This window comes from Elephas maximus, chromosome X (genome assembly GCF_024166365.1).
Source record: "Elephas maximus indicus isolate mEleMax1 chromosome X, mEleMax1 primary haplotype, whole genome shotgun sequence".
Classification (NCBI taxonomy): domain Eukaryota; kingdom Metazoa; phylum Chordata; class Mammalia; order Proboscidea; family Elephantidae; genus Elephas; species Elephas maximus.
In genome coordinates, this window is record NC_064846.1 from 157,143,098 (window position 1) to 157,159,526 (window position 16,429).

General features: G+C 38.7%; 1 protein-coding gene across 3 annotated transcripts in view; it reads right to left on the minus strand.

Annotated features, from left to right (window-relative positions):
* Window positions 1–3,781: 3,781 nt before the first annotated feature.
* PHEX (phosphate regulating endopeptidase X-linked) overlaps window positions 3,782–16,429 on the minus strand; it is a 243,611-nt gene continuing 230,963 nt past the window's right edge. For all 3 annotated transcript variants that reach the window (XM_049871405.1, XM_049871406.1, XM_049871408.1), the window contains 2 exons: window positions 9,868–9,944; window positions 3,782–7,347 (listed from right to left, as the gene is read on the minus strand). In XM_049871405.1, the coding sequence (XP_049727362.1) occupies window positions 7,245–7,347; window positions 9,868–9,944 (180 nt within the window). In that variant the 3' untranslated portion in view covers window positions 3,782–7,244. The remainder of the gene's footprint in view (window positions 7,348–9,867; window positions 9,945–16,429) is intronic.

Here is a 16,429-nt window from a genome sequence, read left to right on the forward strand (position 1 = left end):
TGGAAACCTGGTCAATTCTGGAATAAACAGGCTCTAGTTTTTTTTAGGATATTTGTGCCATTCATCAAACCTCACTGAGGTGGGAGGTTGTCTAACCAGTATCAGGGTCCTGATGCCACTGAGCTCTAAATCCATTTGGAAATTGACAGAGTATACTTCTAAATGGCAAGCTGTCCTTCTCTCTCTCTTCTAGGACATTTGCGGATATTGCAGTCAAACTGGCAGCATAAATGGGACTCAATATTTTAGGTAGATTTTACATTGGGGGGATTTTAACATAAGCATTTAGAGTTTTTCTTTCTCTAAAGTCCCAAGCCAGAATTACTTAGAACAGTACTTTTGTGGCTTGTACATGGACACTTCTTGGACTCTGAGATTCAATTTCTTCATCTTTCAAGTGGATAAAATGTAAAACAAAAATATGGTGAATAGCGTTTTTTATCTCATAACCTGTGAAGTAAACAAAACTGTATATAAATTCTTTAAAATTGGGCAGAGGACCTGAATAGACATTTCCCCAAAGAGGATATACAAATGGTCAACAAGCACATGAAAAGATGCTCAGCAACACTGGCCATTAGCGAAATGCAAATCAAAACCACGATGAGATATCATTTCACTCTCATTAGGATGGCTAAGATTTAAAAAAAAACTGAAAATAACAAGTGTTGGCGAGGATGTGGAGAAATTGGAACGCTATCCATTGCTGGTGAGAATGCAAAATGGTACAGCTGCTGTGGAAAACAGTTTGGCGGTTCCTCAAAAAGTTAAACATAGAGCTACCATATGACCCAGCAACTCAACTCTTAGGTATATACTCAAGATACTTGAAAACAGCAATATAAACAGACACACGTATGCCATTGTTCATTGCAGCACTATTCACAATAGACAAAAGGTGGAAGCTATCCAAATGTCCTTCACCAGATAAACAAAATGTGGTACATACATAAAACAGAGTATTAATCAGCCATAAAGAGAAATGAAGTCCTGATACATGCCACAACATGGATACCTTGGAAATACGTTGGGTGATGTAAGTCAATCACAAAAGAGCAAATACTGTACGATCTCACATATATGAAATACCTAGAATAAGCAAGTGTATAGAGATCAAAGTTTAATGTTTGTTACCAGGGGTGGGAGGGAGGGGGAAAGGGAGAAACATTGTTTAGGAAGCATTGAGTTTCTGTTTATGGGGATGGAAAATTTGACAATGGATATTGGTCATGTTTGCACGACATGATTGATATAACTGGTGTCACTGAACTAAATTTTACACATGAAAGATGTTAAACTGGCAATGTTGTGTTATCAAAATTTTTATAACAATGAAAAAATACTTTAAGATATGGTATTTCCCATCTTTGCACAAGATTTCAACTCACAGGATATTTTACTTACCATCTCAATTGGATATATTTTAAAAGCATAGACCATATTGTAAATCCATGACATAGCGAAAGAACCTTATGTTCAGTTACCTTCCTAATTGAGACCATTAACAAAACAAAATACACATTCAAATGAAACATGTATCTAAACCATTTAGGAATAATTAAAATTAGAGATCAGGTTTTCTTTCACTGATCACAAATTACGGTAATGCTTCTGTGCTGCTCATTTCCGGGCTCGCTTTGGTGTGTTTATTGAAGCACGGTATTGTCAGATCACAGGGAGTATCTCATTTTCATTTTCATATCTCCAATTCTAAAGGGGATTAAATTATCCAATTAAGCTGTTAATTAAAAAGACTCCTACAGAATAAGCTGCAGGCTACCAATGGCATTTAAATTTTTCATTATGCTGCGCTCAAAAGCGATTTTCTAAATGCAAAAGAGTTCAAAGTTAACTTGCTCTTTCACTTGAGAAGGTGTGGCAGATATTGCTAGCTGATAGCCAAACCCACTTCCTCCTCTTTCGGGCACACAGCTGGACTACATGTCCCAGCCTCCCCTGCAGTTAGGCTTGGATATAGCACTGAGCTCTAGCCCATGGAATAGGAGCGGAAGTGATGTTGACAAGTTCCAGGACTAGCCCAAATCTTCCACACATCTTCTACGGCCATTTCCCCTCCACTGGCTTCTTGCAGATGAGCATGTGTTCAAGCACGTGCTGAAGACAGTAGAATCACAATATGGAAGGAGCCTGGGTCCCTGAATCACGAATTGGAGGAGAGTCCGCTATTCATTAACACCCATTTTGTATGTAATGAAAACAAGAAATAAACTGAAATTGAATTAAGCCACTGAGATTGCCTGTTTCAACAGCTAGCGTGGTCTTTCTTAATTAATAAAGAAAGCGAGTGAACTTGAGGGTCATGTAAATACCTTAAACCTAATTGGAAACATTACCCACTACCCACTGCCATGGGTACATTAATGGAAACATTGGGCTCCCTCAAGTGTTGATCAGGACCACTTAGTTACATATCTAAGTACCTGAGCAGACTTAACACGTCTTGGGTCTCACAGACTTCTTGCCTCCATTCTTCCAAAGCCCCTCCTTCCTGTCCACATCCCAGAGATCACTCGTAAACTATTATTTCTATACATCTTGCTTTTGCCCCATCCTCGACATAACAAATTCTTATTTCAAATGTCAGCTCTCCAAGAGGGGCACCAACAAGTCATATTCAGCCACTTATTACCCATCAGCTCTGTATCACCTCTGATGTCTATTTCCTCTACAAAATGGTACGGCACACCTACTACACAAAAGGGCTTGCCTAAGACCCTGTAAGGCAGTGCTTTTCCAAATCTTATGCCAGTGCTAGAAAGCCATTCAAAATAATCAACAAGGGACTCTACTTGCACTGCCAGCCTAACCCATAAATGCCCCATAAATTAATACGGATTTGATGATATGCTTCTGGATTTGTCTGGATTCAGGCAAGGGAGTTGGGCTTTCATAGTTCTCAAACTCCCAGGCACTTCCAATTCTCTGAAAGGGCACTGGGCAAAGGGGCTCCAGTAACATGAGGGCAGCCACCCTAGAGAGTGGCAGAATGTTAGAAACAAAAGCACACAGAGGAAGCACCGACAGTGTCTGCTAGAAGAAAAAAAAAAATTTTTTCCGCTAGAAGAGAGACAGAGAATTCCTTCTCTGTGCTCCACACCACACCTGATGTATTTGTCTGTCATCACACTTATCATTCAGTATGATCATTATAACAGTTCATGTACCTGTCTCCTATGTTAGACCGGACCATTCATTGAAGTCCAGAGATTATATATTATCCACCTAAATACATTGCTTTAAACATAATGGGTGTTCAGTTCTTGTGTGTTGAATGAATGACTGTAAACTGACTAGACCGTTAAAGAGTGGTAATAGCACATGGAGATACTTTAGTTTGATAGTAAGAGTAATGTTCATTGTCACTTTTCAAAAACCAGCCCTATCATGGTTGATCATTTCCTCAGAGGCCTCTCTTTTCCCAGTAGAGATAGTGTTGCAAAGGCAATAAGCCACAGCTGCTAACTTACATGCTGGAAGAAAAAACATTGACCACTTTGGAAATCTCTCATTGTCTATGGAGAAGTTACTGCAAATCCCAATTTTCTAAACCAGGAAGGCTAGTCTACTAGAGTGCTCTCTCTCTCTCTCTCTCTCTCTCTCTCTCTCTCTCTCTCTCTCTCTCTCTCTCTCTCTCTCTCTGTGTGTGTGTGTGTGTGTCTAATTTGGTGAATAACAGTGACTGAAACAGAACTGAATATTAGAGGATGTAATAGGTATTACTGTCTTTAAAAAAAGGAGAGAAACAGAAAATCTTCAACCAACTTTTTATTGTCCTTAAAATATTTGTTCACATTGTTTCATGAGTAGGGGAAGAAAATACAACCAAATTAGTCTCACGGCGAACATTTAGATATAAAATGCACAATCCAAGAACACCTTTCTTTAAACCAGTGGGGCATTGCCACTGGCGATGAGAATGTTGTTGTATGAAATAACCATATATTCTTCCACAATTTAATATGTAACTGAGGCATTATGCTAAAAATATCAAGGAAGAAGCCTATCAAACACTGAATGACAAGAGAAATGCTGAATGCACTTAGAAATAGGGTAGCCGAAGGGATGCAGGTTAATCCAAAAGCCAGTAGCCCAAAGCGCAGAGGCTCTGCCTTTCCTGACACTGGGCTACTCGACAAGCTATTTCATATTCTCCACTCCTCTGGCAGGAGCATTTCCTGTCTGGCAAGCCATAGTTCCTAGTTGCTTCTTAGCGATGCTCCAGGGCTAAATAAGAGAAAATTTATGTGCTCTGCTTTAAGCTCCATTGAGGAAAGGCACTAAATAAACTTCAGGATAATTTATGAATCCTGAGCTTGTATTAGTCATGTCCAAGTCCATCTCATAAAAGGAAAAAATGGAAAGAGAAAGCCAATTCTGGGTGCTTGGTGAAAAGCTCAACAAACCTGGGGCAATGGTGATAAGCCCAGGCAATACCACTTCATATACATACAATCCTTAACTAATCCAGGAGAGTTTCACAAAAACCTAACTCCCTCCAATGCCCAGACAATACTTCACTGGTAGAACATCTGGTATATGAATCAGAGAAGTGTGTTATGGCATCCCTAGTCTAAGAACCAATATCTAATTTCCTCTTAATTTACCATAATTATTTTTGTAAAGCTTTATGGCTCTTGGAAACCCTGGTGGCGTACTGGTTAAGTGCTGTGACTGCTAACCAAGAGGTCAGCAGTTCGAATCCACCAGGCGCTCCTTGGAAACTCTGTGGGGCAGTTCTACTCTGTCCTATAGGGTCGCTATGAGTCGGAATCGACTCAACGGCAATGGGTTTGGTTTTGGGTTTTATGGCTCTACTCCAGTGGATGTGCATAGCAAGGATTCCAAAATCCTGTTTTCTCGTCAGAGCCAAATTCTTAGGCCAGCTTCTCCAGGCTTTATTTTCTTCCCTTCCAGTTGCTTTTTACCTTCTTCCTTCTACCACTTAATCAGTGTCTGTTTCTTTTAGCAATCTGTGCTGTCGAGGAGGGACAAGAGTGTGATTTGGAGATTGAGACATGAGCATGTTGGAAATCCAGTCCTACTAGAAAATTGTTCTAGCTTATAGCGATGATTGATATTGCTTCTTTTGGTTTGTTTTTTGTTTTGTTTTGAATAATGGCCATCCTAACTACAACGTTCAGCATAACGGAGTTCCATCAAGTAAAGTTAATCAGGACAAGGTAATAGTATCATGTAGAAACTGTGGGGGTCCCAATTGATCACCAACCAGTTTTCCCAAATTAGTAATTGACTTAATGATTTCCATTTCCGAAGTCATAATTCTATGCCTTCATCAAACACCTTCTCTGACCTGCAAAATATGCTTCTTTGGAGTTCAAAAAGAAATAAGAAGGAAAAGACTTCATATAAGCATGACAAACCTCAACGGATTTTAAATGTCCATGTGCAGGAATAAAACAAGAAGTATCTTATGTGTCTAAACCAAATCAGAATGATTCCTCCAGGGAAAAGGCACATTAATTTTCAGCACCCCTAATCTAATATCACTTGGCTTTCGAAATACAAACTAAGGTCACATTAAGCTACGGTTAAGAGGAGGGAAAGGTAGCTGCCCTTCAGAAGCGTATCCATTTGGAGAGGAGGAAGTTAAGGGGAAAATCCCTCTCTTCTGGCTAACGTGGTGTAATTGTTTTCCTCATCATGGTGCCCCTCCATTTTTCTCTCTTCAGAAGTTCCCATGGTTACAAGAAGACCTGGCACACACTCGGGTGTATCTATATTTTAAAAAAGGATAACAGATCATAGGAATGCAAAATGGGCTCCTGTGCTTACTCTGAGTTTGTCATTTTGCTTTTGAGATTCTCCTATTGCCCCACTTCCCCCAGTACCTCATGTACAATGAACAATGTGAAAAGGAGGAAATGGCTATTTTAAGAAACTGGAAATGCCAGGTAAATTGCTTTAAGGCCATGAAGATTTTATCCTCCACACACACTCATAAGAGATAGAGGAGTTCACTTAAAAGGAAAAAGGTCTGAGGATCAAACACACAGTGCTGCTCTTTCTTTCAGACTCTTAGAAGACTTGAAGAATACAAATTACGTTTCTTGGGACTGTGCAGGAAATTTTAAATTTGAAAATGTCTTCAATCAAGAACTTTTTCAAAAAGGTTTTCTAAAACAGAGGTAACATCAAACAAGCCGAAAAGGAAGGGCACTTTGCTCCCTCCTCAGGGTGGTATGTGTCCCTTTGCACTAAAGGGACACAAAAGCCATATGTTCCTAATGGGGAATTAGAAAATCATTTTCTTAGTGCCTCCTCATTTCAGAAACAGGAGAATGCACATAGAGAAGGGTAACAAGACAGACAGGAAGTAGGCTAAAGAAAAATAACCCAGGCTAGAGCTTTCTCCAGCAGATAGACATAACCACCAAGGTTTGTTTGGACAGACTAGATAAAATTGGGGAGATTACATTTCCTAGTTACCCTGCTGCTGCATGACTAGGTGCTTTGACTTCTTTCAGGGTCTGAAGCTATATCCTTTTTTCTATTTGATACGCTCAAATCCTTTACCAAGTAGCGTTTCTGCCAGCTTCATTCATGCTGACTTGAACAGGGCAATTAGCTACATCAGACACAAGTTGGAAGGCACGTTTCCAGTCCGATAGGACTCAAATTGAGGGCAAGAACTTCAACAAAAAATTGAAAAGTGAAGATCCAAAATATGTCTAATTTAATTTATCTTAGAGGTTAAAAATGCTGTATAGTAACGTACATAAAATCTAGCACTGTATTCTACAGAGCAGTAGACCTCCAAGGTGTCCAAACATGTGTCTGCATCATTGAGGGTTACCAGTTTAATAGATGATTGAATTTATATGGATCCAGTCTATTTAGGCCCCCTGCAAAGCTGTAGATTAAGATGGTATGTGCCACTTAGCTGCGCCTAACCTACTAAAATGGACAATAGCAACAATTTGGCAGATAGCGTTTTAACAATAGTAGCCTAGGCATTTATTTTTGTTGGTTTGGTTTTCTAAAGTAGCAGACTTGGTCCATTTCTCGTATTCCGTTGTTTAAGTCCTAGAACTTTGAACAGATACTATTAAGATCCAAGCAGATCCCCTATCCAAATAATGAAAATGCATTAAAAATAAAAGTTCTCAGGGAATATAGGCCTGAAGCAGTGGGAGCTGAGTGCTCAGTGCGGCATCTAACGGCACTGTTCAGCTCGCTCTAGATGGCAGAAAGCAGAGGCCCAGCTACCAGAGTCGGCAGGAGTCCATGCCTCTGTTCATCGTGGAATTGAGTGGACAGTTAAAAGCTTTCTGGAACTCTTCAAAGTTGCTAATTGCACCATTGACTCTGAAAAAGATATGTCAAAGTCCATGTCATTTAATTTTTACGTACCAACAGGTTCTGAATAGAACTGTAGCAGTGTGTTGCTAGAAGGGATATTGGCCTTTATTTGTAGTGTGTAAAGGAGAGACAACTGAAGCCTGAAATAGTTAAGTATTTCCAAATAAATAAACAGAGTTGAGACCAGAGCCTCCTGAATGCCAGGCAAATGTTCCTACTACTCTGCCTATTATATCAAATTTCTGTAAAACCGTATCATCACCAATACTTAGCTTTTCTAACTACTTTTTATTTTTTATGAAAGGTATAACATACATACAGTGAAGTGTACAAATCTTAAGGGTAGGACCCATTCACTTTTTTTTCCATGTGTATATGCCCATGTTACTATCACCTAGATCAAAACATAGAACATTTCCAGCATCCAGAAGGTTCCCTTATACCCTCTACCAATAGTACCCACAAGGATAACCACTATTCTGACCCCTGTTACCACAGATTAATTTTGTCTATTTTTGGACTTCATATATACAGAATCATACCATATATACTCTTTAGTCTCTGACATCTTTCAATCAATTTTATGTTTGTAAGATTCATCCATGTTGTTGCATTTTCAACTATTTTTAAATAATTCATTTGATTTACAAAAATACTTTCTCAAAATTCTTATTAGGTTTGGAAGGTCATATTTACCTAGAATTTGGTTCATGCAACAATCAACTAATGAATGGTGGCTAGTTGGTACCAGTGAGTAACTCTTTAAGAGGAGTTACCTCTAAAATCTGATCTTCTTGCCAGTTCCCGACTGCAGTAAAGACTTCAGATTCCTACTCAGCACTTTGATTGTAACTGCCTTTTGGAAGTGGTATTTCCATTGTGTGATTTCCACTGCACTCAAAATCTACAGTTACTGCAGACATCAGTAACAAGTCAGACAAAAAAAAAAAAAAGCTCCCCCTCATCTATTTTGCACTCAACTGCACAGCCAAAGGGTTGACTAGAGACTCGGTATTCTCAGTCACTATTTTTTCCCTGTGATTTTGTTACCTGCAGGCATTTGAATGAACATAACGACTTGTATCCAAAAAATCCGCATAACCTCTTATGTTTTAGCTGGGATCTATGGGGAGGGATGCATATTTCATAGTGTGATTCACTCTGGGCAGTGTTAAAGATGGAATTTAGCCGACAATCAGTAAACATGCTCTGCAAATTGTCGGCTAAAATCCAACATTACAGGCAACTAGTTAGTAAAAGGAAATTGGTTTCTAAAAGCTTATCTGTTGAGTAATTAATCTACTGTGTGGTTTCATCCGCACCATTTGTCAGTGGGAGCACATTTTAGTCCATTAGAGACAGTCAGCCTTCAGACAGTTCAGCCCAGTGGGGGAGACTTTCCAACACAGTGATTAGATTTTTATGCTACTGGGTAATTTATAGTCAATTTCTGAAGCATTTCTACGGCAAAGTTTTAGGAATAAAATTTTAAAATATACAAGAAATTTTAGATGACTTTCCTGCAATATGCTAATGGATTCATTTAAACATTAAATATAAAGATACCCAGATATAATATGTTCTAAGCAAAGAACGGATAAATGTAAATTATCATCGCTTCTTGGATTTCTCAGTATAATTCTCTGTCCCCTACTACAGACAGTTTCTCTCAAACTATAGAACCTAGCAGAGGGTAAGTAATATTAACCTTAATTTTATTTTTTCTCAATATTTTATACATTCTGACAATGAAATAAGATTGTAAGTCACAATCCTCTCCCCTTCACATATAACCAATTGTTTCTAAATAGGATTAAAACCAAAAGCTAAAATGTAGAGGCACTTTGGACTCTATACATGAATTATGATTGCTATATATCACCATATATCCTCCCTTGCGTTCAGAGCTATTCAGAAAGTGGGCGTTCATTCGTGTTTGATGGTCAACTTCATGAAAGAACAAGAGGTGTTAAATAGAATATTCTTTACCACAAAATAAGCCAGGGCTCTAGGCATTTTAAGGCAGAGTCTATAAGATCTCAACCATTTTTAAAACAATAAAGATTGTTATTTGACCAGACAAAAAAAGTGGGTGATTGGATAAATCAAATATTCCAGTCTACTGAGAAGTATCATATATGGCACCCATGAATTGCTGCCTTACAAAAACTGCAAGATAATAAATGAGATTTAATATGAAAGCTAGGATTTGGATTCCAAATTATCTTTGGAGTCTTGATAAAGCAGTATATTAGAGGTGTGTACAAGTTTTTTACAAGCAGTCACCAGCAGAAATTTAATTGAGAGAATGCTAACTAAACCTGCTTACTGCTAATAAAGAAAAGATGCTTAGTTTCTGCCTGGCCAGATTTTTTTTTTTTTTTTGCCTGTTAAATGGAAATCACACTGTTGATGACACAGGCTTTTGTTCAGACTACCTATTTAGTAGAGAACTGGGATGGCTGGGTGGGAGAGGAGGTGGGGAGAGGCAAGTGGAGAACTGGTGTCTCCAACTCGCTCATTTACCTAAACTGAGGAGGGCTGTGAGCACCAATCTGGACTTGTTCTCGGGCAGCTTCCGGTCTGTAGGAATTGCACCTCACCTGAAAGAGAAAAGCACCCCCTAAGTATACTTCTATTCTAATTATGTATATTTCTATTCTAATTATACATTTTCTACTGTCTTAAGTGTTCCAAATTATACTGAAAAATGATTTTAGAATCAATGGATGACAAACAGTTTTAGTAGATCAGATAAAACCTGCATCAGCAATAACATCTATTATTCTAATCCCCAGAGTAGAAGGTTTTATCAATGTGGATAATTCCAAGACTGGACTGAATTACGAAGGTTTCCAGACAAGTGCTTTAAATTAACAGAGACTAATATATGTGCTCAAGTGCTCAGGAATCGACCAATGCATTCATACAATTAATCTAATGTTTGAAAGAGCCCTTACCAAATTTAACCATATTCATTCAATAAGCTGAATCAATCATCTGTTATTGAGTATGGTCATGAGAAGTTAGTATTTTGCACGCTAGGTGCTTCACTTGCCTCACCCTAGTCTGGGCCTTGGATAGGAGTGCACTCTCCTGTCTCCTTTGAAGGTACACGTGGCTATATGAGCTGCTCTGGCCAATGAAATGCAAGTAGAAATGATATCTGTTACTTCCTGGCAGAAGCTTTAGAAACCTGGCAGAAGTTGTAAGAGCCTTAAAGGCAATTTAAGATGCAACATAAGGACCAGCGTGCATTTCATCATATCTCTTTCCTACTCCTATGGTGACCATGGAAGCACGTGTCGAGATAAAGACTCTATGAGCAGAGCCCCACAGCTGACCCATGCTGGATACAGAGCGTAAAAATGAAATAAACTTTTGTTGTGCTGTTTGTTTCTGCAGCATAACCTACTTAATCCTGACTTGAAGTATGTCTTGATGTACAATGCAGGCTTGAAGTATGAATGGGTAGGACACATAAATATGGGGAGAAAAGAACATCCCAAATGGAGGGAAAAATGGAAGCAAAGACACAGAGGCAGAAAAGAGCGAGACATGCTTCAGAAAAAAAAAGCAAGACATTTAGTTTAGCCAGTATGTGTGGTGCACAATGTGCAGCAATGGGAGACCAGGTGAGAGAGAGGATGTTGTCAGGTTGCTGAAGTCCTGAGCAACAGGCTAAAGTGTTTAAATCATAGTTGAACAGTGTTTTTGGGCAGGAAAATTATACAATCCATATTTTCAAGAGATTTACCTGGCAGAGGTGTACAGTAGGAGGAGGAAATTAGAGACTAGTTAAAAGATTACTTCTAGGCACCACACAGATCTCAATAAATGTCCACTAAACACATAGACATGGTATCATGGATTGAACTGTGTCCCCCCAAAATATGTGTCAACTTAGCTAGGCTATGATTCCCAGTATTGTGTGATTGTTCACCATTTTGTCATCTGATGCGATTTTCCTATATGTTGTAAAGCCTATCTTTATGATGTTAATGAAGCAGGATTAGAGGCAGTTATGTTAATGAGCCAGGACTCAATCTGCAAGATTAGGTTGTGTCTTAAATCGATCTCTTTTGAGATATAAAAGACGGAAGCAAGCAGAGAGACAGGGGGACCTCATGCCACCAAGAAACAAGAGCTGGGAGAATAGCGCATCCTTTGGACCCAAGGTCCCTGTGCTGAGAAGCTCCTAGACCAGGGGAAGATTGATGATGAGGACCTTCCTCCAGAGCCGACAGAGACAGAAAGCCTTCTCCTGGAGCTGGCACCCTAAATTCAGACTTTAGCCTGCTAGACTGTAAGAGAATAAATTTCTTTTAAAGCCATTCACTTGTGGTATTTCTGTTATAGCAGCACTAGATAACTAAGACACAGGGGAATGGAGAGAAGTAGAAGGATGAGGTGAATTGAATATCTGAGGAAAAAATTGGCAGGTCACAGCAACTACAGGGATATGGAAGCAGGAAAGGCCATATGATTCTATTGCTTCTGATGAAGATAAACAGCAGTCACTGTGGTTCTGAATTTGACATTGAAGATATTTTCGTAATGTGATTCCTTAATTTCTTCAGAAACTAGCTAATGTGAAGTTATTTCTGGCATTTGCTTTTACCTCATTTCTTCTTAAGTTATTTCTTCTTATATTCTTTCATTATTATATAGTATTCTCTTTGCTTCATTTATCATTTAAGAGATTTCTGAAGACACATTGTCGTTGTTATTTTTTCCTACTGTCTTCCCAGGAGGGAAAATAACTTTACTCCTTATAAACAGACTTACTCCAAAGTGGAAAAGATTAAAAATCCTCCTCATTATGTTAGTGGGAAAAGCTCCAAGATAAATTTCTCCTTAGTGATATAAAATAGCTTTCAACTTTCTTTTTCCCCAAATCTCTTTAGTTTAAAATAAATCAGATATCATTTGACATTTTATTTGTAGATGCCTCAAAATTATGACTGTAACATCACTATCAATTAGATTCTTTCATCTACAAAGAGATATTGTGGACTAGGATGTAACTAAGAACTGATGGACCTTTGTACTTTGTCTGCTAGAGCAGGGGTGGGCAAACTTTTTCTGTGAAGGGACAGATAGTAAATACTCTAGGTTTCGCAGGCCATAAGGTCTCTATTGTTAACTACTCCACTTTGCTGTAGCAGTGCAAAACCACCCACAGATGTACATAAATGAATGAGCATGGCTGTTTTCCAAGAAAACACTGTTTACAAAAACAGGCAGCAGATCATACTTGGCCCATGGGCCCTAGTTTGCCAACCCCTGCTCTAGAAAGTTCTAACTATTTTTGTATGTTTATTTTAGATATCGGACCCAGTACTGACCCAAAGGAAAGTCTCCCTAGTTGAATTTTGTTAGTCTTATCCTTTTGGATCAATTCATCTAAAAATGTCAAGTATTTTCAATGTACCCAGCATTTTTGCTGGATGCTATGGAGTTACATAAGAAGTATAAGGATCCAGAAGATTAGATGTGGGGATAAAACTAAAAGTCTTGAAATTTTAACTACTCAACTTCATGTTAATGAAGGTAAGTGTAGGAGTTGGAGATATTAATGAGGACTGGAGTGGTTGGGGAAGGGTTTGCAGAAGACGTGAAGGAAGATGGAGAAAAGATTGAATAATCTGGGGGGAGAAGGGCCAGATTACAAAAGTAAAAGCAAAGCCAGAGACAGTAATGGAGTTGTAGTGAGGAGGCCTGCCTGGCTACAGTTGAGTCTTGTGGAACTGTGGAAAACTAAAGCTGGTTGGTAGAGTGGGTCAGATTCAGGAGCACTTTGAAAGTCAAATGGAGGAAGGTGTTTGGCCTGGATGTGGTAGACGCTTGGGAGCCACTGGAATTCTCTCAGAAGGTTAGTGATGTAATAAAAGTGTATTTCAATGGCATGTAAGATAGATAATGATAGAAAGATGTCGAAGCCAGGGAAACTCGACATAAAGCTGTTGAAATAATCCAAAGTAGAAGACATGATGACCTAGCCTATAGATGACGGGATGGGGTAATGTGGAGGGTAAGTCTGAAAAGCATTTAAAAGGATGAAACATACAGCTTTTGGGACAGGCTGTAATAAGAAGGATAGATAAATAAGAAAGAAAAGGTATCCAGATTGGAAAAGAAGAAGTAAAATTATCTCTATTCAAGGATGATATGATCCTATATACATAAAATCCCAAAAACCCCACAAGAAAATGTCTAGAGCTAATAGAGGAATTTATTCAAGTTGCAGGGTACAAGGTCAAGAAACAAAAATCAGTCGGGTTTCTACACACCAGCAATGAGAAATCTGAAGGGGAAATTAGGGAAACGATTCCTTTTATGATACCATCTAAAAAGAATAAAACACCTAGGAATAAACCTAAGCAATGATATGATGATATGAAGCACTTAAACTACAAAACACTGCTGGAAGATATTAAAGACTTGTTTTTGTTGTTAGGTGCCATCGAGTCAGTTCCGACTCACAGTGACCCTATGTACAACAGAATGAAACACCGACCAGTCCTACGTCATTCTTGTAATCGTTGCTGTGTTTGAGCCCATTGTTGCAGCCACTGTATCAATCCATTTCATTTGAGGGTCTTCCTCTTTTTTGCTGACCCTCTACTTTACCAAGCGTGATGTCCTTCTCCAGGCACTGGTCCCTCTTGATAACATGTCCAAAGTACACAAAACAATGTTTCACCATTCTCACTTCCAAGGTGCACTCTGGCTATACTTCTTCCAAGACAAATTTGTTCGTTCTTCTGGCAGTCCATGGTATATTCAATATTCTTCACCAACACCACAATTCAAAGGTGTCAGGTTCTTTGGTCTCCCTTAATCACTATCTAGCTTTTGCACACATATGAGGTGGTTGAAAATATCATGGCTTCGGTCAGACATACCTGTCCTCAAAGTGTTGAGGTCTAATCCATACTGAAGGCTGTAGTCTTTGATCTTCATCAAAGGAAGAAAGAAGACTTAAATAAATGGGAAGATGTTCCATGTTCATGGATTGGAAGACTTAATATTGTTCAGATCTCAATACTACTCAGAGTGATCTATAGATTTAATCCAATCCTGATCAAAATCCAATGGCCTTCTTTACAGAAATAGAAAAATCAATCCTCAACTTTATATGGAATGGCGAGAGGCCCTGAATAGCTAAAACAATGTTGAAAGAGAAGAACAAAGTAGGAGGACTCACACTTCCTGATTTTAAAACATGCTATACAGCCAAGGTGCAGTGGTTAGAGGTTCAGCTGCTAACCAAAAGGTCAGCAGTTCAAATCCACCAGCCGCTCCTTGGAAACCCTGTGGGACAGTTCTACTCTGTCCTATAGGGTTGCTATGAGTTGGAATTGACTCGATGGCAAAGTTTTTTTTTTTTTAATACAGCTAAGTAAGCAAAACAGTCTGGTACTGGTATAACAATAGACACATAGAACAATGGAATAGAACTGAGAGTTCAGAAATAAACCCACACTTCTATGGTCAACTGATTTTTGACAAGGGTGCTAGCTAAGTCCATTTGATGGGAAAAGAAGAGTCTCTTCAATAAATGGTGATGGGAAAACTGGATTTCCACATGCAGAAAAATGAAACAGGATCCATGTCTCACGCCATACCCAAAACAAATTCAAAATGGATTAAGGACCTAAATGTACAAACCAAAACCATAAAATTCTCAGAAGAACAAGCAAGGGCAATGCTGTCAGGCCTAGCTTTCAACAATGGATTATCCAATATAATAACAAAATCACAAAAGACAAAATAAATAAATGGGACCTCATAAAAATTAAAAACTTTTGTTCATCAAAAGACTTTACCAAAAACATGAAAAGACAAGCTACCAACTGGGAGACTATCTTCAGAAACCATATATCTGACAAGAATCTAATATCCAAAGCTACTGTCAAACACATGAAAAGATGCTCAGTACCATTAGCCATCAGAGAAATGAAAATCAAAACCACAATGAGATATCATTTCACTCCCAGGTAGCCCTGGTGGCATAGTGGTTAAGAGTTCATCTGCTAACCAAAAGGTCAGCAGTTTGAATCCACCAGCCACTCCTTGGAAACCCTAGGGGCAGTTCTACTCTTTCCAGTAGGGTTGCTATGAGTCAGAATCAACTCAACGGCTACAGGTTAGGATGGCTAAGATTTAAAAAAAAAAATAGAAAATAACAAATATTGGTGAGGATATGAGGAAATTGGAACCCTTATCCATTACTGATGGAAATGAAAAATGGTACAGCTGTTGTGGAAAACAGTGTGGCAGTTCCTCAAAAAACTAAAAATAGAACTACCATATGACCCAGCAGTTCCACTCCCAGGTATATACCCAAAACACTTGAAATCAGAGACTGAAAAAGAGATTTGTACACCAATGTTCACTGAAGCACTATTCACAATAATCAAAAGGTAGAAACAACCTAAATGCCCTTCAGCAGATGAACGGATAAACAAAATGTGGTACATACATACAATGGAATACTGGTCAGCCAGTAGGAGATATGAAGTCTTGACACATGCTACAGTATGAATGGAGCTTAAAGACACTATGCTGAGTGAAATAAGTCAGTTACAAAAGGACAAATTTGTATGATCTCACTTATATAAAAGACAAGAAAAGGCAAATGTATTGAGACCAAAGTTTATTAGTGGTTACCAGGGGTAGGAGGGAGAGGGAAAAAGGAGGTTAAAGGTGATGGAAAAATTGCATTGATTAAGGGTATTGCACAGCTGATTATTGTAATTGTTGTCAGTAAGTGGTACACCTGTAAAAAGTTGAATTGGCAAAGGTTGTGCTATATATTTACAACAACGACAACAAAAAGAGTAGCTGCTGAAGCTGCTTATGTACAACCAAACACCTCACGGGATTTCATTCCTTGGTTTGGAGGTTTAGGGTCATGATTTCATGGGACATCCCAGTTAATTGGCCTAATAATGTGTTTAGTGCTTCTGTTCTACCTCTTAGTCCATTGCATAGCACCTAGGGTCTTGAAAGCTTAAAAATGGCTATCCAAGGCACAACAATTGGCCTCTATTCATCTGGAGCAACAGAGGTAGAAGGAGAA